Source organism: Pteropus alecto, unplaced genomic scaffold (assembly GCF_000325575.1).
Source record: "Pteropus alecto unplaced genomic scaffold, ASM32557v1 scaffold7, whole genome shotgun sequence".
Classification (NCBI taxonomy): Eukaryota; Metazoa; Chordata; class Mammalia; order Chiroptera; family Pteropodidae; genus Pteropus; species Pteropus alecto.
In genome coordinates, this window is record NW_006494614.1 from 49,654,839 (window position 1) to 49,680,998 (window position 26,160).

The following is a 26,160-nucleotide window of genomic DNA, read 5'->3' on the forward strand; positions in this document are numbered from 1 at the left end:
TGCCCTGGCATTGCTGACCTCTACTGCTCCAACATCCAGCTGTGTCTTTTCCTTCCAGAGTCATCTCCAGAATTAACAACAATGATCAGCAAGCAATCATCTTCCCCCACCCCTCCATATAATGCCTGGGTGTGTAGATAATGTTTGTGATTGTTGCAAAAATGATGGTGTGAAAATAGGGGCACCTACCAAAAAAAAGGAGAGAAAAACCTATTTAAATAAACACAAGTGATTCAGACCCAGTTTGAGGCTTCCCAGACTGGAGCCTAATACAGGTGGTGTGTCCCTCTAACCTCCATAGGATGGAGAGGTGCCTTGTAAGAAGACCCTGCCAGGGTGGGACAGCTCACAGTGGTGGCTCCTGGAGGCTCTGGGAATTGCCATTACAGTGAAACTGTTCTGGCATCTGTGTGAGTTCTGGACACCAGCGGAAAGCCGCCTCCTGGCCTTTCACTCATAGCTTAGCTCCCAGTTAAGTAAGAGAAGGCACTTATGGAGGTTCCAGGTGACTTAAAGAGAAACCCAGGCAGAAAGGCCATAAACTAGAGGAGGCCTATAATGATAAGCTATCACTGCTACTTTGTTCCAAGAAGAACTAACTTAATCCCACACTGTGCTAAGGGCTTTATGAGTCTTTTGTTTTATTTAATCTATTTTCACAGCTCTCCAGAAAAGTGAGTATTATTAATTCCATTGTACAGAGGAAGAAGATGGAGGGAAAAGTTAAATATGACCTCACAGCTAGTAAATAGCAAAACTGAGATTCAAGCATAGGTTACTTGATTCAAAAGCCCATGATTCAGCTATATTCTAAAACAGGGGTTCCCAATCCCCGGGCGGTGGACCGGTACTGGTCCCGTGGCCTGTGAGGAATTAGGCTGCACCACCGAAGGAGGTGAGTGGCGGGCAAACAAGCAAAGCTTCATCTGTATTTGCAGCGCTCCCCAGAGCTAGCATCACCACCTCAGCTCCACCTCAGATCATCAGGCATTAGATTCTCATAGCAGCACCAGTCCCTTGTGCTAAAACGGTTGGGGATAGCTGTTCTAAAAGACAGACAATAATAAGTGTTGGTAAGGATGTGTGGAAAAGGGAACTCTCATATACTGCTCGTGGGAACATAAAATGCTACAGCCACTTTGAAAACAGTTTGGCAGTTCTTCATATGGTTAAACACAGAGTTCCAGCAATTCCTCACCTAGGTATATGCTCAAGAGAAATGAAAACATATGTCCACACAGAAATTAGTACATGAATGTTCACAGCAGCATTATTCATAAAAGTAAAAAAGTGAAAACAGCCCAAATGTCCATCAACTGATGAATGGATAAATAAAATGTGTTAAATCCATACAATGGAATATTCTTTGGCAATAAAAAGAAGTACTGATCCATGCTACAACATGGATGAACCTTGAAAACATTATGCAAAGTGGAAGAAGCCCATTAAAAAAGACTACATACTGTATGATTCCATTTACACGAAATGTCCAGAATAGGAAAATCCATAGAGACGGAGAATACGTTAGTGGCTGCCTACAGCTGGGGGCTTAGGGAACAATCTGAAGTGACTAATGGGTAAGGGTTTTTTTTTTTGGGAAATGATGAAAATGTTCTAAAGTTGACTTTAGTGATGGTTGCATAACTGAATATACTAAAATTCAGTAAATTATATACTTTAAATGTGTGAATTGTATATGTGAATTATATCTCAACAGAGCTGTTTTTTTTTAAAGCCCATGATCGAATAAGAAAAAGAAAACCATGATCCTCCCAAGTAAAATCATCTAGAATAGTTATTATTATTTTCATTTCTTCAATAATTCTTGAGCCTCTATTATGTGCTAAGTGCATATCCCTGGGAGCTTTTGATTAGATGCTCCTAGTCTGGGTAGAAGAGATTGGATATAAGCACAGATAATCATGATTCATGGGTAAGAAAGCAAAGGGAATTTAAACAGGAGGATAGTTATTTCACACCACTGGGTTGGCAAAAATTAAAAAGTTTAATATCATTACATTGACAAAGATGCACAGCCCCAGATATTCTGATACACTGCTTGAAGGAGAATAAATAGGTAGGTATAATTCGGAAAGAAGTTTGGCAGTGCTTAGCAGAAGTGAAAATACACATGCCCTATGACCCAGCCATTCCATGTGCCCCTAGGGTATAATTTGGATGAACTCTTGCACATAGCACAAGGGAATATGAGCAGAAATGTCCATGACAACACAGTTCATACTGTATTGGAAATAACCAAGTCTATCAATAAGAGAAAGACTAAATAAACTCTCTGCAATAGATTATACACAGTGCTTAAATTCCAGCAAAATACAATGAATACATCATTTAAAAACATACCAAATGTTGTACATTACTTATGCATATGTAATAAAAATATAAAAACGTGTGGAAATGATCAATACCAAATGCCAGACACTGGTTGCTTCTTAGGAAGGAGAGACATGAGTTTGAGGTAGGGGTGGGGGGACTGGGTCTTCAATTGTACCTATAATGCTTCTTTTTAAAAGTTACTTGCAATATCTTTTATTTTTTAATTGAAATTTTTATTGAGACAATTGAAGATTCACATAAATTTGTGAGAAATAATACAGAGAGATCTCTTACGCACTTTGGCCAGTGTTTGACAAAGGTAACATCTTGCAAAGGGATAATATACTACCACAACCAGGACACTGGTATTGATACAATCCACCACTCCTATTCAGGCTTCCCTAGTTTTGCTTGTATTCATGTGTACATGTGTTAAGTTCTGGTTTTATTGCCTGTGCAGGCTTGTGTCTCCACCATCACAGTCAAGATGCTGCACAGTTCAAGGATTCCTTGTGCTGCCCTCTTATAACCTGACCCCCTTTCCTACCCCTTGCCCTGTTCCTAAACTCTCTCAAATACTAAATTCTGTCATTTTAAATTCTGTCATTAAAAAAATGTTATATCAGTGGAATCATACAGTATATAATCTTTTGAGATTGGCTTTTATTTATATAGTGTAATTCCCTGGATATTCATCTAAGTTGTTGCAGGCATCAATAGTTCACTCTTTTTTGTGGCTGAGTAGTATTCTGTGATACAAATATACTACAGTTTGTTTCACCATTCATTTTTTGAAGGACATCTGGACTTATTCCAGTTTGGGGCTATTACAATACTTACAATGTTTTAATTTTTCAATTGGGTGGTGAGTATTTGGACATTCGATGTATTATTTATCCTTCTTTTTGATGCAAAAAATATTTCATAATTGAAATAAAGAAAGGAAGGAGGAAAGAGGTACCAATACTGCTGGTCTGGCCTTGTGCAGCCACTGTGCTTAAGGGGGCAGCCCAGAGAGCAGAGCTCAGGGTGACAACTGAAGCCAAGGCTCTGGGCCCCTGACCACTCTGGTACTTAGGAGGTGGGACTTGGGCACCTACTTGCTTAGAGACCCTAAGCCTGACATGGGCACAAGGAAGCCTGTTTAAGTTCTTCCACCTCTGGGGCAAGTGTTTAGGGGGAATCCCCACTCTGGTCGCAGAGCCCTTTCCCCAGTCTGGGTGTGTGGGTGGGCTGCCCCCAAATGTACACATTACTAAGAAGGCACAAAAAATGGGGTCGTGCTCAAGGTAGACAGGATGAAATACTGCATCTCCTCATGCAAGGCCCTTGAGAAAATCCGGAATTGCAGCAAAGTGGCTGCCTGAATCATGCTGGAATAGAGAGTGCCAACTGGAAGGCAGCTGAAAAAACTGGCAACTTTCTTCTTATTTGAGGTTAAAGCTGAGTGGGAATTTTGTTTTCAGTGGGTGGATAATGAGGCTCCGATACAATCTGTTACTGCCAGGTGCAGGGCAGACAGGTGTTGCCCTGGCTTCCGGTGTGCCTCCTACAACCCTGCTCATGCAGCTTAACTTTCTTTGCCTAAACCCCTGCAAACAGCATTTATGAATTTCTTAGTTCTGGGCAGAGCATCAGGCAGCGACAGATTCATGCTACAGACATTCACTGGGGGCTGCCTGTCACTCAGACACACCCTGCCCCAAGAAGCCCCAGCTGGGACACACAGAAATGTGCTCAGAGAAGTGCAATGAGTGCTGAGAAGCCAGCAGGGGCTCTGTGGATCCCCACTGTGGGAGAGAGGCAGCAGCAAGGCCACCACCTGCGTCAGAGCAGGCAGTTGCAGAGCTTATCTTCCAGGTGGACCTGGGTGAATAGGAAGGATTTTGACAGGTTCAAAGTATCCAAAGGGCTCCTACTCTGAGGGAAGAGCATCAGTAAGGGCCCAGGAGCCCGGAAGTACTATGATTACAGCTACTACCACTGCTGCTGCTAATGATAATACAACTTGACTGAGAACACTAACTATGGGCTAGGCACTGTGCCAGGAGCTTTATGTGTACTCAGTCACTTGATGCTAACAATAAACTGTCATGCCCAGTTTACACATGAACTTACAGAGGCACAGGGTGGTTAAGAAACTTGCCACAGGTGACACTCCTCAGAAATGAGAAGAGGCAGGATTTGAACCCAGAGCTCAAGCTCTTTGCTGTTAATGACAAACTCTTCTGAGAAAGAGATAATATAGGACCTTCTATGATACCATGATAAGTTTCAACTTCTGGAGGGCAAGAAGAAGCCATAAAAATATCACTAAGTAGAGAGGGTTGCAAGCAGACCTCTGTTTTAAGGATACTATCCAGGAGGCTGACCCGAACCCTCTCCTCAATATCTCTGAAGGTCCAGCTCCTTGGTTTTATTGCTTTTCTTCTAAGCCTCTTCCTTATTTTGTATGCTAACATTCTGGTGAGCTAATATTAAGCTTGTTTTGGAGAATTAGGCATTATCCCTTTCCATAATTGCAGGCATCTGGTGAGGTTTCTAAACCAGCACAGAAAACATCCTCTCTCTAGAGTGTTCCAGACTCACTAAACTCCACATTATCCACTTCTGCTCCATCTACCCACTCCAACCCTCTATTGGGCATGGCTGGATCAGAACTCACTCCATGGCCTTCAAGAAAAAAAACACAAGTGCAAGGAAGCCTGATGGCCAATATTTCTCCAAACCTGCATGCTGTCCTCTTGAGACTCCCAGATTCTACCCACTGCTCTGGGACCAGTAGCTATCCAAGGCCTCTCTCCCCTCTCTCAGACATCCCCATTCAATGGGTGGCGGGGGGCGGGGAAGAACAGGGCCTTTGCAGTCAGTGGGTTTCAGGTTTAAACCTGGCTTTGTCACTTGCCACCTGTATGAGCTGCAGAAAGCTCTGTCCCTCTTTGGGCTTAGATTAGGAGGATGTTGGATGAGACGATATCAAAGCTCCCTCCAGCCCTGGAGCAGTGGTCCCCAAACTTTTTGGCACCAGAGACCAGTGCTCCTATGAGAAGCTAATGCCTGATGATCTGAGGTGGAGCTGAGGTGGTGATACTAGCACTGTGGAGCAGCTGTAAATACAGGTGAAGGTTTGCTTGCTGGCCCGCCACTCACCTCCTGCTGTGCAGCCCGGAGCTAACAGGCTATGACCTGGTACTGGTTCATGGCCTGGGGGTTGGGGAGCCCTGTTCTGGAGAACCCACAGCACCCAGGGCTCAGCACAACCTCATCTCCCCAGCTGAGCTGGCAATAACCACCTCTATCCCTACAATGGGCTGTTGTGAAGAATAATGAGAGAATACGCAGAAAAATACTGGCCAACTGCAACGTACTGTACAAAATGAGAGATTATCTTATTTTACAACCTAGTTTATCTCCAGTGCCTCCTGACTCCCTGTCTTTCTTGCTGTGTGTTTCTCCTTTGGTAGCAGGGGTAGTCTGAGGCTGGGAGGTGAGTGGAGCTGTACAGCATTTCTCCAGACCACGCTTGGACTTGCTAGGCCTGTGCCTCGACATGTTCTGAGCACAGATAATGAACCTAGTCAGACACTGTTCCTTGCTGCACAAGACAGGTTTTGTGGGGAAACAGCCAGTATCAGAAAAAAGGCCTTTCTGCCTGGCTCTGTGGAGCACAGCAGTGCTCCCTGGTTCCCAGACTTGGGCGCTGCCATCTGTGCGTAAGATGGAGGTGGCAACTCACCAGCCACACCTGACTTGAACAGGCCCAGACACGAGTTGGGGCAGCAGCAGCGCTGGGAAAATGGGAAGAGGAGGGAGATAGCCATGTGTGCTGCTAGAAGGGAGGGCTCTTCCATCCCTTCCTTATGCCAGACACTGGAATTCAGAACCTAATGAGCCTCCAGCCTTGCCCTCAGAAAGATCCAGTTATGGTAGGCCACTCAGTAATATGAGCCCTGGGCTAGAAGTCAAGCAAGGTTAGCTGTTGCTTGCCCTGGCTCTGCGATTCAGTTATCTGGGGCAACGTTCTAACTTCTCTCAGTCTTGGTTTCCTAATTTATAAAATGAGATGACGATGATGATGAAAATTATAGTTGAGTTGTGAGCGTTAAGTAAAATAATGCAGTAAAACATTTAACACATTATTTAGTAATGATGTTAGTTGTAATTATTGAGAGGGGAGTTAATCATTCCATATATATGTAATGAAGGTCGGTCATGTGCCAGGCATTATTCAGGTAATTCTAATCTGTGCAGGTCCTTAGGCAGCACAAGTGAAGACACTGACAAAAGGAAGCATGGCATTTTGGAATAACAAAGAACGGCCATCCAATCCTCCTTTCCAGACTCTCCTTGCTATTCTCCACCTTCTCCTTTCACAGGTAACTAACTCCCTTATACTCACATCACACCTGCATGGTCCTGAGCCACCAGTTTCTTCCCTAAATGGTGGTGCAGAGGCCTCAGAGACCAGGAGCTCAAGCTGAAGCCCCCAAATTAACTTGCAACCTTAAGAAAATCCCCAACTCTCTCCCCTTAAAAGACGACCACTATTAAGATTTAACTCCACCAGGACATCTCAGCTTCCCTGACATTAATTGCTCCAAACAGGTTGAATATTAGTTGTGTCTCTGAAGGAAGAACCAGAAAATGTGGTCTTTGATAACTCAAATGGATTGATCACTCAATCCCTCTCTGAAAGAATTCCAAGAGCTCCTGGGACATTGCATATTCATGGGATCCCAGAGAGAAGAATTCTCTTACACAAGCTGTTCACAGCAATAACTGCTTGAAAACAACTCCTTCAGTGTCATCAGCTTCCAGCCCTCTCCTGAATATGTGAATATGTGTGTGTTGGGCTGGACAGGGCAGGGAACTCACACCTAACAACATTTATTGTGTACTACTAAGTGCCAGAGGAGTTACAGGTTATTATTTTATTTAATCCTCAGAATAATCTTGTGAGGGGAGGTATTATTATTATTATCCCGTTTTACAGATAAGGAAACTGAAGCACAGGAAGATGAATTAATTTGTCCAAGATTAAATGAAGGAGGCAGCTTGAATTTAGGTCTATCTGGCTCCTATGCTACCACTCATTCAGTTACATCAGTGGTTCTCAGCTTTTGTTTTCATTATAACCCCACCCGCCAACCCCCTCCAGTCAAAGAGCCTTTATAGATTTCTTTCCCCCCAAATCTACCCGCTTCCTATGAAATTTTAATCCCGCAAATATACTGTGTATCTGTTTATGTACTATGGCTCTTTGGAGGACCACAAACCATTGCAATAACAGATTTTTTTTTTATCTGCAACTACCAAAGAATTAAATTTGCCCCCTGAATATGATAGTGCCTCTGTTGAAAATGTGTACATTATAACAATGGTTCTCAAAGTATTGTTCCCAGAGTAAAAGAGAAAAATGCTTACCCACAGACCAAGACTAGGAAAGAAAAATCAGCTGGACCATTTCTTCTCAAGTGGAGCATTCCTGTTTTCTTTTGAGGGCCTGGTGATTCCTGATTTTTTTTGTGTTTAGATTTGCTCTGTTTCTCATACCTTATATTCACTTGCTACTTTGTTTGGGAAGCCTGCCTAGACACCCCCATGTGAGGCTGGGTTAGTCCCTTCTACTTTCAGTTTTGTTCTGCCAAATCAATGATCAGACTCTGTGGTCACTGTCCATGTAAATGGCCTTGTACACAAGGGGAAGGGCTGTGGCTTATCCATCTCTGTATCCCCAAGTCTAACATGGCACAGCATGTGTTAGGTACTCAGTAAATATTTGTAGAATGAATGAACCAATGGGCAACTGGTTCTGGGATGGCTGGATCATAGCACTAGCATGCAGGCATGCCTTCAGAATGTGGTACCTTCTGGCACGTTTTGCAAAACCAGAGTTTTCATTTGGCTACATCTATAGGTAACATGCTTGGTCAAGGTCCCGGTGAAGCTGATAAAAACAAGCTAAGAATTCAGAATAGTGATGGTGGTAACGCTGAGAGGTGGGGACTTGGCCTATGGCATGGAAACTTCCCCTCAGCTCTCTTGGCATACTGAGTAGGCCTCGAAGCAAAAATAAGATAAACTGCCAAAGAGTAATAACCAGGAAAACCCTAGCTAATGGAGTCCCGTGTTCATACCAGTGAAGCACAGTAGGACCGCTTCAGACTTCTATTTACAGGATTATGGCTGCCTGCTCACCCTAAGGAATTCCCCTAATGCAGGACATGGAAAAATACCATGTTAAAGAAACAAAATTATTTTTAATACAGAGATGAGCTGTCAAGAAAAAGAAGGAAATCCTCAGAGGTCACACTAACCATAGATAGCGTGAATCCATAGAAGTTCCCAAGCACTGAGTAGGTGACAGTCTCACAGGTATCTGCCGGTCATTGGTGGTCTGGAATTTTGAGTATCGAAGGGCCAACAAAAGAAGCAAAGTCCTTTAAAAGTTAGAAGTCAAACTGAGATCTTAATTTAAGTCTAGGACTCTGAAAGGATACATTTACACCGCGAAAGGGTGAATAAGAAAAACAAAAAATCCCACCCTATAGAAGGAGATAGTAGGGAAACAACTCAAGCTGAGCAAAGGGGAATTCCCAATCACAAAATGGCCCTCACTTGGGTTTGGAACTTAAACAGGTATTACCTTGTGGCCAGAAAAAAATCACAAATCCAAGCTGAGCATTTAAAAGTGACCTCAAGTCGATGATCCTCCAGCCATGGGACAAAAGTAAATGTAAATCCTTTCTTATAGCAATGCATTTTCAATTCAGTCTTCAAAGAAGTCCCATAAAGTCTTAACAATCACGAACCCACAAATCATGGAACTTGTGAGGAAATAAGCCACCATGAGCAAGAGACAATAGGTACAATGAACAAATGAATCATATCTATGAATACTACAGTAATTGAAATGATCAGATTCAGAAAAATGAAATAAGTGTGCACAACATTAAAAAAGTAAATAAATATACATAAATGGGTGGTGAAAATATAAAAGAACAGACCATTGGGAAAAAAAAAATAAAGCAGATTTAAGGATAACCAACTAAAATTTCTAGATATGAGACTGATGCGTGGGCTTCTCGAAGTCGTTGTCCTAAATATGGCTGGCAGTATCAGAATGAACACTGGCACTGGAATCAGAGAACTAAAATGCTGTGTGAACTGTACCAATTACTGCTTGTCTCTGGACCTCAGTTTTCTCATCTGCAAATGAGAGGGTATAACGAGATCACCTCATAAGTCCAGCTCTATAAACTAATATTCTATTATACGATAGATGGCATATATTGGGCACCTGTCATTTTGTGCTACCTCTGATTATAAGTATTCCACATGATTTTTTAAAAAATATTTGCAATAGCCCATTGAGGTATGGGCTCTTAATATATCCATTTTACATAGTAGGAAACTAAAGTGCAGAGAGATTAAGTAACTTGTCCAGAATCCAGGGATGGTAAGTCAGGCTTGGACTTCACTTGTCTGATTCCAGAACCTGTTCTCTTCTACTGCACTATATATCCATCTAACATGCTTGGCTCCTAACACCTGGCATTCCAGCTCAGGTGTCTCTGGCCTATCAGAAGTCTCCCATAGTGAGGGTAGCTCAATGGCTAGTATAGGCTGTTCATCATGGCCAAACTACCCATTCTAGTGGGGTAGCAAGGACACCATGACATTAATTATCAATGACCAAATATTATTAAGCACATCCTATGAGTAAGGACTGTGCTTATTTTTGACAAGAGCTGCTTATGACAGAGCAGCACACATGACAGATTGCTGGGGCTTACATTCTGAACACCCATTTTTGGAAAATTTTTCACGTCGAGAGCATTTCTGTGTGCCTTGGTTTCCTTATGTGTAAAATGGGGATGGTAATAGCATCTAACATCACTGGGTTGTTGTCAAGATTAAATGAGCTTAAATATGTCAGGTGTGTAGTGAGCATCCCATAAATCGTAGTTCTTGCTGCTGTTATTATTTTCAACCCAGTGGGCAGAAGTTGGGCTTTGCAGCAGATGACCTTGACTTAATTCCAGGATCCCCCACTTCTCAACTGTGTGACTTAAAGTCATTGACCCTCTCTGAGGCTCCACAGCCCCATCTGTGAATCAGAAATAACAATGCTTACCTCACTGGTAACTGTGAGGGTTAAATGGACTGTGAAATGCCTAGCTTAGTGGCTGACATATAATAGGTACTCAACAAATGTCTGTTCTCACCCCTGGAGTGTTTTCTGCACACTCAACTTTTCCACCATGGTTAGAATCCAAAGAAGCACAGGATTCTATACTTATCCATGTTGACTCATCGTCTTTTCTTCCACCAAGGGAGCTTACATAAAAGCAGCATGAGTGGAAGATTTCTAAATGCATCCATTTCACAGCAGGTAAATCAAGGCAATACAGTGATAGAGATCCACAGCCTTGGAAAAGGGCCTTCAAACCATGACCTTGGCTGCTTTGGCTAAACTGGCCACCAAGATGTGCAGCTGAAGATGAAATTAGCAACAGGAAGCAAGCCCTACCATTATGAAGATTTGGTCATTGAATCCACCAACGGTAATGACACTGACCTTCCCATTTAGAAATTAACCCGGCATTCGGCTCCTAAGCAGCTCTGTGATCATTTTGCCTACCCAGGACTGCACAGCAGCACCACCCTGAGGATGGGGGAGAGGTAAATAAGGATCATACTAAAGAGGATGCAGAAGGGCAGTGACATCCACAGCAGGGGCCACACAACTGCCAATCTCAACGGCGCAGGCCTCAGGAAAGGGCAGAATTCCATGCTTGCTTTGCCCAAGGCAAAGGAGGCTGAGGCCAGAGGTGGATCCTTTACAGGGTTTCCTTTTTTGAGCAAATAGGAACTCTTGTGTTTCAAGCTTAATCTTTGGCATCTTTTGGATTTCATCGTAGGTTGTCTGCTTTTTCTTTTTCCTCCCTAAATCCATCCATGTGTTCACTCAGCCCAAGAACATTGATTAAGCAGATACTGGGTCCTGGAAGATAATGGTGGCATGGTAGGGTGGTGGGCATTCCAGGGGCTCTGAGTGAAGACCGCAGGTACAAACTCAGGAAGGGAAAAGGAACCTCAGAGGATAGACAAATGGTCTGGGAAGAGAAGAGCCTGAAACCAGCAGGAGGATATCAGTGGCCAGAGCAGCACTGCTAGGACTGCAGCCCCTTATCAGTTAGAGCACGGCACCCTGACTGGACAAACAGCATTCTCTGCCTCGGTGAAAGACAGCATGGTGTCCCAAACAGACCTGGCTCTAACCCCAGCTCCGTCTACTGAAACATCCATGTCCCCAAGCAAGACATTTCTCTGTGTCTCAGTTTGATCACTGGAAATGGGGCTATTAGCATCCCATAGAGCCAAAAACATAGATTTTCATAATGACGGTAAAACATGATACTAACCCATAGTAAGAGTTCAATAAATGTTCACTTACCCTTGCTTAATTTATTCTTACATAATTGATACCATATATGACAATACAGTCACAAAGAAGCCTCCTAAGCCTTCTTTGCCTTACTCGATATTTACATAAGAACTAGGGTGTTCCATTTAAGATTATTTCTCCAACCTGACCCTGAGAAAAACAATATATCTGTCCTAAGCCCTTTGTCTTCCCAGGTTCCCATCACCAACCAGGATGAACAGTTCGGTCAGGGCCTGAGCACTTAATAATCTCTGAGTCGATAATAACTCTAGTTAACAGTAACAGGTTAATGTCTTGATTATGGCAATGTCTTCTATGAAAAGCAGGCAGTACAAAGATGGGGATTATTGATTGTGTACAGAAAAGCTGGCATGGTAGGCTCCAAAAGGGTAGAACAAGGAAGCATAATTAGTATTCCTGTTCAATTTTCAAAAAAAAAAAAGAAGTATATTTGGAAAGATACAATAGAAACACATTTTTAAAAGAGCAATATATAGCAGTAAACACTCTAGGTCAAATAAATGATTCCAAGCTAATTTGGAGTCATGGGAAAAGCAATCATGGGCTTTAGAAGTGGCTTGCTTTTGAATCTCAGCTCTGACACTTCCTAGCAAGATATCCTTGGTGGGGGGATGCCTTAGTTTATTTCATCTGTAAAATTTCCCTTAGAGGGAAAATACTAACTGCTGTGATGATTAGATAACCTGGTGAATACCTGGCACTTAGTGAGTTAGCTGTTCTTTTCTTTCCTCCTTTTCCTCATTTCCCCTTCTTTTCTAGATAACTGATAATTCTTTATTTGCTAGTGAATTAGAATTAGTAATGGATGACTTTAATCTGCCTGTTGGTGACCACAGTCTTCCTCTGTACATATAAATTTGTATACCATCAAGTTGATGCTTATGCAAAATCCTTCAATGCCTTTCTTCTCACTTCTTAAACAAAAATAACAGCTCCTCTTTCTGGCATCCCAAGCTTTCCACAAGTAGGCCTCAACTTCTCATCCATGCTTCTGCTGCAGTATTCACCCTAGTGGCACCCATGAGGGCGATCTGGAGGAGGGCTTAACCCAGCCTTGAGTTAAGGATGGTGAGAAGGGCTTTCCAGAGGCAGCTACACCTAAATGAACCTTAAAGCATGAGGAGGATTTTGACAAGCAGACCAAGATGAGAGAAAGCATTCTGGGCTAAGTGAATATCATATGCAGTATCCCCAGGGTAGCCTGGTTTTATTCAGGAGAATTCCCACCCCCTCTCCACTAAGACTGTCCTCATTTCTCTTCCTCTCTTTATGAGATTCACAGTTGACTTCTTTTCCACTCCCTGCTGAATTCTGCAGCAAAGATCTTACCTCTTACACCCACAGTTTTCAAAGTGTAGTCCAGGGATCCCTGCAGGTCCCCGAGACCCTTTCAGGACATTCTTGAGGTCAAAACTCCTTATAATAACGCTATGCCATTATCTACCTTTTTTATCCTCATCCTCCTATGAGTCTACAATGTAGTTTTCCAGATTGAATGCAGAAGCAGATATACCTTTTAAGCCAAACATTAAAAAGAGATTTGCCAAAATGTAAAACGATGTCATCCCATACATTTTTGTTTGTTTTAGAAAAGTCATTATTTCATAAAAATGTGTTATTTATGATCATGTAACAGTTTATTATCGTTATTTTAGATAAGCTATAAATAACAATTTTTGCACTTTTTTCAGTGCTAATTACTAGTATGACAAATTTCTATAGATACAATCAGATAAACAAAAACTCTTTGGGCAGGGGGGTCTCAAAAATTTTGAAGAGTAAAACAGGGTTTTACTGAAACCAGAGTTACAACTACTGCTTTAGGACATCCTGTAAAGAGGGGGTAGTAGAAGGCAGAATGTGCAACTGGCCCTAGGAAGCCTTCTCAGACAGCAATTTCTGCCCATTGCTCAGAAAACACCCACAGGCGGTCTGTCCCTAGCTGGATGTTTCTGTCTTGCCTACTACTCCCTGTCTCTCTCTCTCCTTTCCCTTCCTGTGAAAACGCTCAGTGGCAAGCCAGTCTCCCTTTCTCTCCTAACTGCGACCTCTTCCCCACGCTCAGGGAGGTATATGGTTAGGAGGCTTTAGTGTCAGAAAGAACTCAGTGTCTCTGATTTACATTTCTCTGATGGCTAAAAATGTTGGATATCTTTTTATGTGCTTATTCACCATTTCTGTATTTTCTTTGGAGAAATATTTATTCAAACACTTTGCCTATTTTTAACTTAGTCTTTTTGTTCTTTTATTGATTAATTGTAAGAGTTCTTTATATATTCTAGATACAAGTCCCTTATCAAATCTATGACTGCAAATATTTTCTCCAGTTCTGTGGTTGTCTTTTCACTTTCTTTACGATGTTCTTTGAAGCACTAAATTTTTAATTTTGATGATGTCCTATTTATGTGTTTTATCCCTCCTCTATTTTGTATGTACCAAACCAGTGCCTAATCTAAGATCAGGAATATTTATACCTATGTTTTATTCTAAGGGTTTAGAGTTTTACCTCTTAAATTTAGGTCAACGATGCATTTTGAGTTAATATTTGTATTTGGTGTGAGGAAGGGGTCCAACTTTATGCTTTTGCATGTAGATATCCAGTTGCCCCGGCATCATTTCCTGAAGAGATGGCTCAGTATCTCTGAATCTCAGTCATCTCATCTCCAAAATGAGCTTTAAAAGACCACCTTGAAGGATGCTGTGAGTATTCAATGAGATAGAGAAAAAAAAGTGCCCCAGTACGCAGCACACAGTCAACGTTTATATGAAGAAATAAATAATAGATTTGAATGTGCTCTAGTCATCATTACTGCTGTTGACCAGAGCTTTTCCATCCCTAACGGTCTTTAGCATTCACAGTCCCATCTGCTTGTCACAAGAGCCCTGTGCTATTTCTCAGGAATCGCTTTTCTGGGTGGCCCTGATAATCTTCTTCTTCTCCCCTTCTCTTTTTCCTCCCTTACTTTGTACCTTAATTTTGCATTAAATATTCTCAGTCTTAATTAATTAATCAATTTAAAATCGTTAACCTACTCAAATCTTTTTTTGGCAAGTTGGTGGGAAAGCATGAATGAATGAATGAGTCAATCAATTAAAAGTACCCTTATTTAAAGTTAGAAAAGCCCCTCCAGTGATCACATGGGCCACCCCACATGTTGGTGTCAGAGAAGGTCCATGTAATGCCATCTCCAGCACTCTCCACACTCCCCCACTCCACCTCCCACTCTGGAAAGATCCTTTTAAATCACATGCTCCTCCTCCATGGTGTTTGCAACACCTCCCAATTTAGTTTTCTCTCTGAATTTCATTAGTGTCCCATTTGCCTCATCTTCCTGATCATCTCCCCGATCTCTGAGGTGGCTGTTAACAGGAGGAGACTGAGTTGGCAACAAGGGCTCCTGCTTCCTGAATGAGGGTAAGGGGTCCATGGATTGCACTTTCAGATGGCGCTCTGGTCCACTAGGCTCAGGCCGACAACAATAACTGGACCCTAGCTGTGCATCAGGCCATGGAGCTCAGAGAAGAACTCTGCTTGCTCTTGAAAGCCCCAGCCTCACAGGGATGGATGGATATTGCCTGTGCCATGTGATGCAAGGACATCACCCTCCTGGGCAGGCAGAGTGAGTGAGAAAGAGTGAGGAAGTTAGTAGGAGAGAGCAAGGCAGTGAGGATATTCCTGGAGAGGGAACAGCATATGTAAAGGCAGGATGGTCTGAACAAAAAGTGTAAGCAAATAATGATAAAGAATGCATTGTGTAATTATTTGTTCATCCATTCATTCATTCAATGTGTATTTAATGAGTGCCAGTGTTCCCACCATAAGAATACTGCAGGGAACAACACATTAGGTGTCTAAACTTGTGGAGCATATGTTCCAATGGGAGAAGACAGAAAATAGACAAACTTACCAAGTAATATGCAATGCATTGGGTAAATGTTATGTGGAAAAGATCAAATGGAAGAGGACACAGAGAGAACTGGACTGAGAATATTGCTCCTTGTTACAGAATGGTCAGGGCAGGTGTCCTGCTCTCACCTCCATTACGTCCACCTTGCTCACACCACTGGCCTCCTGCCATTCCTTGAGCAAAAACACACTTGTGTTCAGGACTTTTCAGCCCCACGTGTGCTCTGCTGACTCAGATAGTGACTTAGCAGTCTGTTCATTGCTGTTCCCTCGGCCTGAAGAGCTTTCCCCAAGATGGAAAAAAGGCTTTTATGCCTTATACCCTGAGGCAGGAGTGCATTCATGGTTCAAGGAACAGCAGAGAGGCCAATGTGCCTAGTGGGTCACTGTGAGGCCCTTGGCTTTTCCTCTGTGTGAGATGGGGAGCCATAGGACAGTTTGGAGCAGAGGACAGATCTAATCCGACAAGTGTTTTAACAAATAACTCTATGTTAGATACCGGGAGAGAAGGGTAGCAGCAGTGCCCCATGAGGATGCCACTGTCGTAATTCAGGTCTGAGATGGTAGCTTGGACCACTATGCAGAAGGAAGAGCTGATCACACATGCTGAGGAGGGGAGAGAAGTGACAGGGTCAGGGTAAATATAGCACAAAGTGTAAGAGGAGGGGTGGGGGGGATATGAGGCTGGAGGGAAAAGGAAGCCCATTATTGACAGAGAATCTGTCTGTGCCAAGGCTCAGATTCAACCTCATTTTGTCAGACTCAGATCCTGTTACTTATACTTCTGCAATGTCTTCCCTCCTTCCTTGAGTTCAACAAGTCTTGCTCTGGGCCCAGCTGTATGGGAAGCACCAACATGGGAAGGAAGGACCCCACGTCTGGGCCCCAAGAAGCTCCCACCACTGGTGGAAGCTGTGTTCATGTGTTGTGACACCCATAGAATGTTAGGGACCAGGAGAAGAAAGGCCCTGGATGGGGGGATTGAGAGCAGGAAGAGGAGACCATATTTCTTAGGTTTAGATGGAACAAGGGACAAGATTCAATTTTTTATCCTAACTTTCACGTCATCACAAGTGAGCATGGATGGGGTTAAAGAGTTCACTTCAGCTTAGTTATCTTTCCTCGTTGAATGAACCTCGGTTTTCTTATCTTAAAAAATAGAATTGTAAGAACTACCTTATGAGGTTGTGGAAGTGATAAATAAGTTCTTGGCGCAATGTCTCAATAAATGGAACTCCATTTACCTGTCTCTCTATATGAAAAGCTAAAAATTTTAATAGACCTTTTCAGAGAACCATATGTCTCTAATGCTGAGCATCTGTCCCAGTTTGTAGTTATACATTTTCAGGCTGAGAGCAGAGGCTATCTTTGTTTTTGTTCCTTGATATGTCCCCAGAGCCTAGCATGGTGTTGGACCTATCACTAGTATTCAATATATCTTTGTTGAAAATCTCAATAAATGATAGAATTGGATGTTATGTCAGGCCTAGATTCCAGCGCTTTTTAGCTGGAAGACCTCAGATAAGATAGTTCGTTTCTCTGAGCCTCAGTTTCCTTCCATGTAAAATGGAAATAATAATATCTACTGTGGCAGAGGCAGTTACTGCTCATCAAATAGTCATGTCTTTCCCACATTTCCCAGAGCCCTATATTTCTGCAATGTCTTTATCAGGCAGGAGCATGTGACTAGTTCTGATTGATGGCCTGTGTGTCACTTCTGGACTAAACATTTAAGAGCCAGTGTTCAACCTTCCAATGATCTCTTCCCCTGCTGAAGAGACCTAGGTAGCCACATGTTCCAGGTGGTATCCCCAAAATATAGCTGAGCTTTCATCAGCCTGGTCCCTAAGTCACTAGGTAGAGCAGAGCTCTCCATTTGCTTCAGTTAGACATGCAGCAGGAGTAAGAAATAAACCTTTACTATGTTAAGCCACTGAGATTCTGGAGTGAATTTATTACTGTAGTGTAACTGAGTCTAACAAGACTCAGATTTCTATCTTGTAAAATTGCTTGGAGGATAAGAAAAATTGCTCGGTTCATAGTAGGTTTTTCAATAAAGGGCTTGCTCCCTGGGTCCTGGCTCCCTTGCTTCTTTAGCCTTCTTCACCATGGCCCAGCCTCTATTTATGATTCCACCTCCCTCTGGGCCATTTTCCTTCTCTAGCTTGAAACAGATTTCTAATTTTTTCACCCAGCCCAGGTGTTTCTTGCTGTTTTTGTCACTGGTCTTCTGCACAGAAATATGAAGAAAAGCCTCCCAAGAGCCATTCTGGCCAGCTAGACCTGGCCCTCAGACCAGCTACCCACTTACTTCCTCATATTCTATTCTCGACTATGCCTCTAATCCCACTCTAGCTCATCTTAAAATGTAACCAATGAACTCTGGACCCTGCCCCTGGTCTTCTGGACCCTAGAATGACCCATATTGCCACTGCCACCTCTGTGATCCAGGACCTGCGAGGTGCTCCTGGCCGCCAGCTCCTCCATCACATCTCGGCTCAATGGCTGGCCCTTGCCTGCCCTGTCCTTTCACCATGCTGGCTGCTGTCTTGGCTTCCAGCACCAAACAGTTCTCCTACTGCATGTGCTCTCAAGAAGGCCACTCTGACTCTGACCTGACCTCCTCCACTTCCCATGCTGCTTAGTGGCAAAAGCCTTCGACCAAAAAGTACTCGCGTTTTCAGATTCCAAGATGGCATTTCTCATCAAGACCACAGGTTTGCAGCTGATGACACAGAGAAATCAGAGCAGACAAGGGGACTGACCTGGCTCCATGTCAGCACGTTTTGAAGAGTCCGTGGGCCCTGCAGCCCTCTTTCCAGGGCCATTGGATCCTGGAGCACAGGGCAGGATACTTTCTGTTGAAGCAGAGAACACAGACCCAACTGAGTGAGGTGGCCAGATGCCCCAGACCCTTTCTCACAGATCTCTTCCCAGCAGTCATTGCAAACACACACCACTGGGGAGATGGGGCTTGTTCCTGGCCCCTCGGCCACACAGAGAAGCAAGGTGGGTGGGTGGGGGAGGGGTCCAAAATACCCTGTGAAGCCCACACAAACTTCCACCTTTGCTGGGAGGCTCTGGTGAGTCTTAGTCTGTTCTCCCATCTCATATTGTATGGTGGGAGTAAGGATCTTGTCTCACAGTCACTGTTTACACGTGTTTCCTCCAGCTGAACAAAGCCTTCAAGGGCAAGGGCTGCAAATGAGTCCTCTTTACAAGCAAAGGCTTAGAGCAGAGTAGAAACTGAGTGGTCTGTGAAGAACAATCTACCTTGTGCTGTGAGGGGCGTGGGGAGGAGGGTGAGGGGATGGAGCTTATGGCGGAAGTGCTGGCCATAGTTCTATCATTGATTCTCCAGGCAAATAAACATGATTGAATCTCTTTGAACCTTACTGTCCTGCTCTATAAAATGGGCTGATCTCCTCTGTGATATACCGTGTGAGAGCATTGAGAGTTACCTGGGCAGAATTCCTTACACAAAAGAATCCTGGTTCTGGCCCACTTTCTTATCACACTGCAACCTCTAGCAAATCAGTGTCTCTCTTTCAGCCTGTTTCCTCATCTGAAAGAGGAAAACTCTGAACCAGGTGACATGGGCGGTCCTTTCTGCCCCTAGAATTCTATGACGTTGAATTTGATTCATCTCTGATCTCCAATGCCCAAGAAGCCATCTATACACGATAGAGATTTGTGAAATGAATAAAAGAAATTCTATCCCATTCAAAAAAGGGTGAGGGGAGGCTCGAAGGTTTTCAGATACATGCCTTGTTCATTACAAGAGGAGGGACTGGGACCTGGACACAGGTCCTCACAGACTCAAGATCTGAGTACTTTCTTCTGCACCAACTATCATGCTTGCCCACTGAAAACACCACAAAATATCTTTTGATATAAAAAACCCACTAGGCTAAAGAACAAAGCATGAAGGATACATTCAGGAATCAGGTAAAAAGATGTCATTTGAGAAATTCTCTGAATATGTATTTGCCAAATTTACCAAGGATCCTAACTAAGAGACATTATTGTCTATTAAAAGGTGAGAAATTACCAGTAATTTCCATTAAACATGAATTTCTCCAAAGCGTGAAATTTTTCTACCTTCATGTGCATTTCATATATTTCTTTATTGTAAATTCTCATTATTCTCAACAAAGAGTAGCTGTATTAGATAGGAAAGGTCACCAGGCTCTGCTTAAGTGCAGAGTATGCTTTATCTACCCTGGGAGGCGCGTTAGGGGCAGGTTCCAGCACAAAGGGTAGAAGACCTGATAGCCAAAACAGAATTAACAGGGCAAGTTTGGAGGTAAACCTAGAAAAGTCCTCATCAATCGTACTGTATACGCTAAAATAAAAAATAGGCAGTACGTTGTTGCATAGGACATGACCTACAATTTTATGCATCTTGAATGTGCTTAATGGCTATTGTGCTCCTAACTTCTGTGTGCCCTGCCTACTTCATTATAAGTTTACCCTCCAAAGTTTCAGAGAGCAGCAGGAACTTGCTTGCTGTAACAGTGGGCAAGGTAAGAGGCACTTTCTTCAGGCACCCAGCGCCTGGTGGACGTTAGGACACGCAGCTGTTGGCTTTGCCCCCAGAGGTCCTGCTGGGGGCCTAGACACATCCAGGGACTTGGATAAAACACTAAGGGTCTTCCGCAGACCCCCTTCTTTTGTCCAGATCATCAGATTCCACTCTGCCTCCGTAGCTTGTGCTGTATACCCTGGCCTGTGCCTTCTGACCCCTCCCCTCTCGAAGCTGCAGAACTGCAGTTGTACTCCTCTTCCACCCTCACCTTCACCAAGGCTTCAGGGAAAACTTCGATGCCTTTTCTTTTGGTTATTTTCTTTTCCATTCATATCCCTGAATTCCCTCTTTTTTTTTTTGGAGGACTTTCAAAAAGTGTCACAATGACTGCTAATGAAACCAAAATCTTCATAGTTGACCAAAGGTTTTAGAAATATTTATGTACTAGCATTTTTAGGGAGGGGAAATCCAGTGAGGAAAGAAGTGTGGTGTTCATTTATTCACTTGCTCACTCGCTCATTCATTCATTTATTGAGTGTAAGGTGCTATACAGGATTCACCGAGGACTTGGAAGCAAATCTTGTCCTCAGGAAGCTTGGAGGCTGGCAAGGAAAATAAGACATGGCTACAAGTAATTGCAATGCTGGGAAGTTTTGTAAGAGAGATACAGATAAAACCCAGCGAGGGGACAGAGGAATGGAAAAGTCATCATGAATGACGAATCAGAGAACACTTATTGGACAACATATAGCTTAAGCTCAGTCTTGCGCCAGAGGTAGCGTTAGGTGGGTGGTATGTGGACAGGACAGGGTGCTCTGTATGAAGCAGGAAAGGCATAGAGGAGAAAGCATGACAAAGAATGGGTGCATAGCTCAGCTTCCCAGAGTGTGGGCTGTGTAGAGGGAAGTAGAGAACATCGCACCTGTTAGGTGATACGAGCCCCTAACAAGCAGGGACCTAAATGACACTCTAGAGGAGATGGCCATTATTCAGTCACTACTAGGGAGCTACTTAGTGCTTTTGAGTAGAGATGTGACATATTTGGATATCTGCTATAGAAAGATGAATTTAGCAAGACTTGCATAGTATGAATTGGAAGAAGAGGTGCCTAGGGCAGGAAGCTCCTACTTGTGTGTCAGGCATTGGAAAGAATGTTAGGTGTTGGCACATATTTGACCTTATTTTATCTTCTAGGCAACTGCAGGAGGCAAAAGACTTGCAGATGAGGAAAGGAGGCTTTGGGGGAATTTAAGCTGCTTGCCTGTATTCTTTCAGCTGGGAAGTGATTGAGACAAGATCTGAACCCTATTCTTTCCTTTTCCAGGTGAGCCATAAAGCATGCTGTGACACTGCACATGACACCTGTACACCTTACACTTTCAGTAAATCTTCTACTCCCAGTGTACCTCTCCACCTAGGTGGGTGGAAGTGTGATGATTTTCTGGGCTGCATTTTGAGAGGCCCAGGCAGAATTAGATACAGAGTGCCTTTGCCTCTATTAGTTTTCCCTAAAGTGACCATAAATCGAGCAGACAATACAATGCCTTGAGTTGGGTCCCAAACAACCCGCACTTTGGTCTCTTGCAGAGAATTTCAAAGGCAGCAGGAGACCACCCTCCTTCTTTTCTGTGAGTGCTTGCTTCTGTCTTTCCCTTCTCAGCTAAGTCTTGATAACATAATCACTGGAACCCAGGGGAACACCTTTTGGATGCAGGGAATCTGTTTCCTCATTGACCTTCTAGTGTTTCTATGCCCTGGGCTGACTTCATTCTTTGGGAAGACTGCCTGGAGGGCTCAATGCACTTGAAATGGATAGTCACACCTGCAGATCAAAGATGACAATCATGAATGACTCTCATCAAAATGCCTGCTTTAAAAATTTTTTCAAGGGGAAAAATATTTTCTCACTCTAAATACAAGACATGGTGATAGCTGTGCTGTACACCTAACAACAGGGTACAGAGTTTCTTAGAGGTGTCCTGAGAAGAGCCAGGTCTTTAGAAGAAGATACAATGGGTCTGAATTACACTTTGTCCAGTGACCAGCTATGTGGCCTTTGACAAACCACACAGCTTCTTAAATTTCTTCATAATTAAGTGGGAATGATAATAGAGGATTAGAGAGACTAAATGCCAGATGCTTGATACACACATAAGAATGTATAATAATTTCTCCTTGCCTTTTTATGTTCAACATTCTGGGCATTGCTCTCACAGTGAGGATGGCTTCCTCCTCACAAAGTTACCAACTGAAGAAGAGGATTTTGTGAGAAAAAATGTTGAAATTGTAGCAAGTTGTTCATATCCTTGACCTAGCACTTATTACCATTGTCTTATAGTTATTTGTTGGCACGTCCTTCTCTTACACCAGACTGGGAGCTCCTTGAGATGGTGACCACCTGTATCTTCAATTGCCAGCACACAGTTGTCCCTTTCAGTCTTAGTACCTTATTCTGAGATCCAAACACAACCACAGAGTCTGTAGTTCTGGGATTTTATTTTCTCAGCCTGGTTTAAAGAGTGACTTTTAAGCAACACCTTCAAGAACACACCCAATCCTTTGAAAACCATCTCATTATCAAGTAATCATTAGGACGGAATACTTCACCTTGTTACTCTGTTAAAAGCTTTCGTTTCTAATCCAAGCCAATTATATGTGCCAATATATTCAATAACATCTTAATAATGCCAAACCTCCCAGGTCTCCGGACAAAACTGGACCAGACTGAGAGATCTGGCATCTAATAGGATACTGGAAGGGCACATGGCAGAGGGGAAATAAATGAAGCACCAAAACTGGATTCAAATTCTGGCTTGTGCAGTGGTGACAACCTTGCATAGTGCCTGGGGCTGGGATAAGTGCTCAGTGAAGGTTAATTCCCTTCTCTTCCCCTGACTCCAGAGAAAAGCAAAGGCATAAAATTTGTTGCAAGTAAAACAAGAGAGAAGATTCACCACATTCCTGAGTCCATTTAGAATATGGATTTTTTTAAAGCTTTCTCCCTAAGGACTGAAGGAAGCCAGTTATTTCATTTTAATTATGGCAGCTGCAGCTGCTGCTTGTGGACTCAAAGACCAATTTTTCATATTAAAAACACACACACACACACACACACACAAACACACACACACTCAACTACAGAATCAACGACATACACAGAAAAACACCTCCTTGAAAGAGCATGTAATCAGGGTGGAAAATTCTGGAAAGATCCAGGGGGAAATCCATGGGTGTGCTTAGCCCACTTCTTCTCCCACCTTACCTCCTCACTGCCCCCAAAGTCCAAGACCAGCCCAAGAGCCAAACGGTGTAATGGAACATTTCCTGTTGAGCAGCTGCACATTTTTAATGCACACAGGGGGAAATAAAGGCAGCAGGTGGTTTTATGTAATCTTCCTATGAACTTTTAAATGGGAGTCCTCATTCAAGAAGGCCTAAAAGAGGGGTTTTTTTTTTCCAGGTCCATATATGGAAGCATGGAGAGGGAAGTAAACAGTTCTCAAATAGCCACGAGTGCTAAAAAGCAACCTGATGAGGTCTGTAGTATCAGTGGGGAATTTCCAAAATTTTTCTGAATCTTAACTAATATTCCCCTTTAAGCCTTTCAAGCACACCACTAAACATTCTGGACTTTGAATGTGTAGGACAGACACAAACTCTTGTTCTCCACCACCCGAGTGCTCCCAGATCTCCAGGTCTTTACTCAGCTTCATCATAGGCCTGCAAAGCCTCCGCATACTTCCATGCCCACCAGCTCCTCCTTTTCTTTCAGGAGCCAGTGCAGATGTCAGCATTTCCATGAAGCCATCTCTGTTCTACTGATCGCAGCTAACTGTACTTCCATGCCAGAGTCACCATGTCTAGTTGATTCTACCACTAAACCCTGGGGGTAACCTGAGCTTTGCACTTCAATTTCTTCCTTTAAATTATCACGCTGTCACTGCTATTCTTAAAATGCAAGCCTGACCCTGCTGTTTCTGGCTTGAAACTCTTGTTAGTCCCCATTGTCCTTGAGACAAAATCCAAAGCCCTCCCTAGAGTAAGCAGTTTCCTTCACCATCCAGCGAAGAGTGACTGGCCATTTCTCCAGCCCAGTCCCCAGCCACTCTCCCCTCAGACCCAGGTATTTGAACACCTCGCTGTCTTCCTGCTGCCCTTTCCTTTGGCCTGGGAGGCCCCTGGAGTCTTCACCCAAAAGTTTACCATACAGCACCCTATTTTATTCTGGGGAAGCAACTTCCTGATTCTGGAAACTACTTTTCCATTGCTCTTGTCATGTGGGATGTGAGAGTCATTGGTGCTATTTGGCAACTATTTCTGGCTCTCTGCCTTCCGGGAACAGGTGGGATGGCATACCCTGGAAGGGTCATATCACTAATTGTGGCATGGGGGTTGTGAGCAGAAGTGTAGCACTTCTAGTTAGAAGATGTAATTGCTGATGCAGGCCCCTCTAGAGGGCTCTTTCACTTTGGCACAATAATTGGCACAGTTAGGATGATGTGTCAGCCTGGGGGACTATGAGAAATACCTCCCCTCTCCCACCGATCCCACTACCCACAGTGGACATGAAATATGAGAGAGAACAAACCCTTTATTGTTGCCACTACAATTTGGGGTGATTTGTATCTAACATTAATTAGATGATCTGACAGATACGTGGATCCTATGAGAATTGTCATATCCTTAAAGGACCCTGCCTCTCTGGCCATCATTGTTTGGTTCTGGGAGGGGCACCCTCACAAAGACAGGTCAATCACAGTTCTGGGCCCCCTGGCTGCCCTTGTGGAGAGAAGAACCTGACTAAAGATAGACCAGTTAGAATTCTCTTGGGATTTTTCAAAACAGGATGTGAAATAGAATGAAGTCTCTAGTAGTGAAGATTGTAAAATGTAAATAGTTGAGAGCTATTAGTGGTCATGTGGGTGTGCTGAACTGTGTCCTCCAAAAGTGAGAAGTTGGAGTCCTAATCCCCGGTATCTCAGAATGGGGACTTATTTGGAGATAGGGTCTTTATAGAGGTAATCGAGTTAAAATGAGGTCATTGGGGTAAGTCTAATTCAATATGACTGGTGTTCTCAAAAAAAGGGGAAAAGTTGGACACAGAGACAGACACACATAAGGGAGAATGCCATGTGAAGATTGGAGCTAGGCCAAGGAATTACCAGGAGCTAGGAGAGAGGTTTGAAATAGCTTCTTATCTTTAGAAGGAAGCATGGCCCTGCTGACACCTTGATCCTAGACTGTTAGCTTCCAGAACTCTGAGACAATAAAGTTCTGCTGTTTAAGCCTCTCAGTTTGTGGTCCTTTTTTACAGATGCCCTAGCAAACTAATAAAGTGGGGAAAGCTGGTCTTCAGTGAGAGAGAAAAGAATCTCACAAGTATAAGAGAAGCAGACCACAGCAGCAAGAAGAGATAGAACAAATTTAAACAGTACAGAATTAAAACCCTGATCCCAAGTTCATTGTATCTCTGCATTTTCTCTGGCTGGAAGGTTCAGCTCCTTGGATTCTATGAGGCAGTAGTAAAAGTCCTTCTGTTTTAGTAAGTTAATTCTGAGTTTTCTATCACTTTGTACCAACAGTCCTAACTAACACTATTAATATTTAATAATTATCATTAAGGTTAAGAAAAGGAAAGCAATGTAAGTGGCTCCAACTGATGTTGAATTTACAAGGTTGGTGACTGAAGGACAAGCAAGCCCACTACTTCCATATGCTGTCCAAATATGTTCCAGGGAGAAACAGGGTCCCCTCCTGTCTGAGTGCAACAGGCTTCATACATTCATGCAGTTTAATCTTTTTGGTGTTTTCTTTAATCCAGTAACAGCCTGAATAAAATCTGAAGAGGATTTTCTCCTGCTCAGTTATGCCTTTCTTCCCAATCCAAACACAACTGCATGCCTGGCTCCTTGAAATGCT

The 26,160-nt window shown here is 43.2% G+C and overlaps 1 protein-coding gene across 7 annotated transcripts in view; it reads right to left on the reverse strand.

Annotated features, from left to right (window-relative positions):
- TENM4 (teneurin transmembrane protein 4) overlaps positions 1-26,160 on the reverse strand; it is a 691,021-nt gene that overhangs the window by 452,214 nt on the left and 212,647 nt on the right. For 5 of the 7 annotated variants that reach the window (XM_015600547.2, XM_015600545.2, XM_025042571.1 and 2 more), the window contains exon 3: positions 18,479-18,571. The exons of the other annotated variants lie outside the window; for them this stretch is intronic. In XM_015600547.2, coding sequence (XP_015456033.1) covers positions 18,479-18,488 — 10 coding nt within the window. In that variant the 5' untranslated portion in view covers positions 18,489-18,571. The remainder of the gene's footprint in view (positions 1-18,478; positions 18,572-26,160) is intronic. 7 annotated transcript variants of the gene reach the window in all.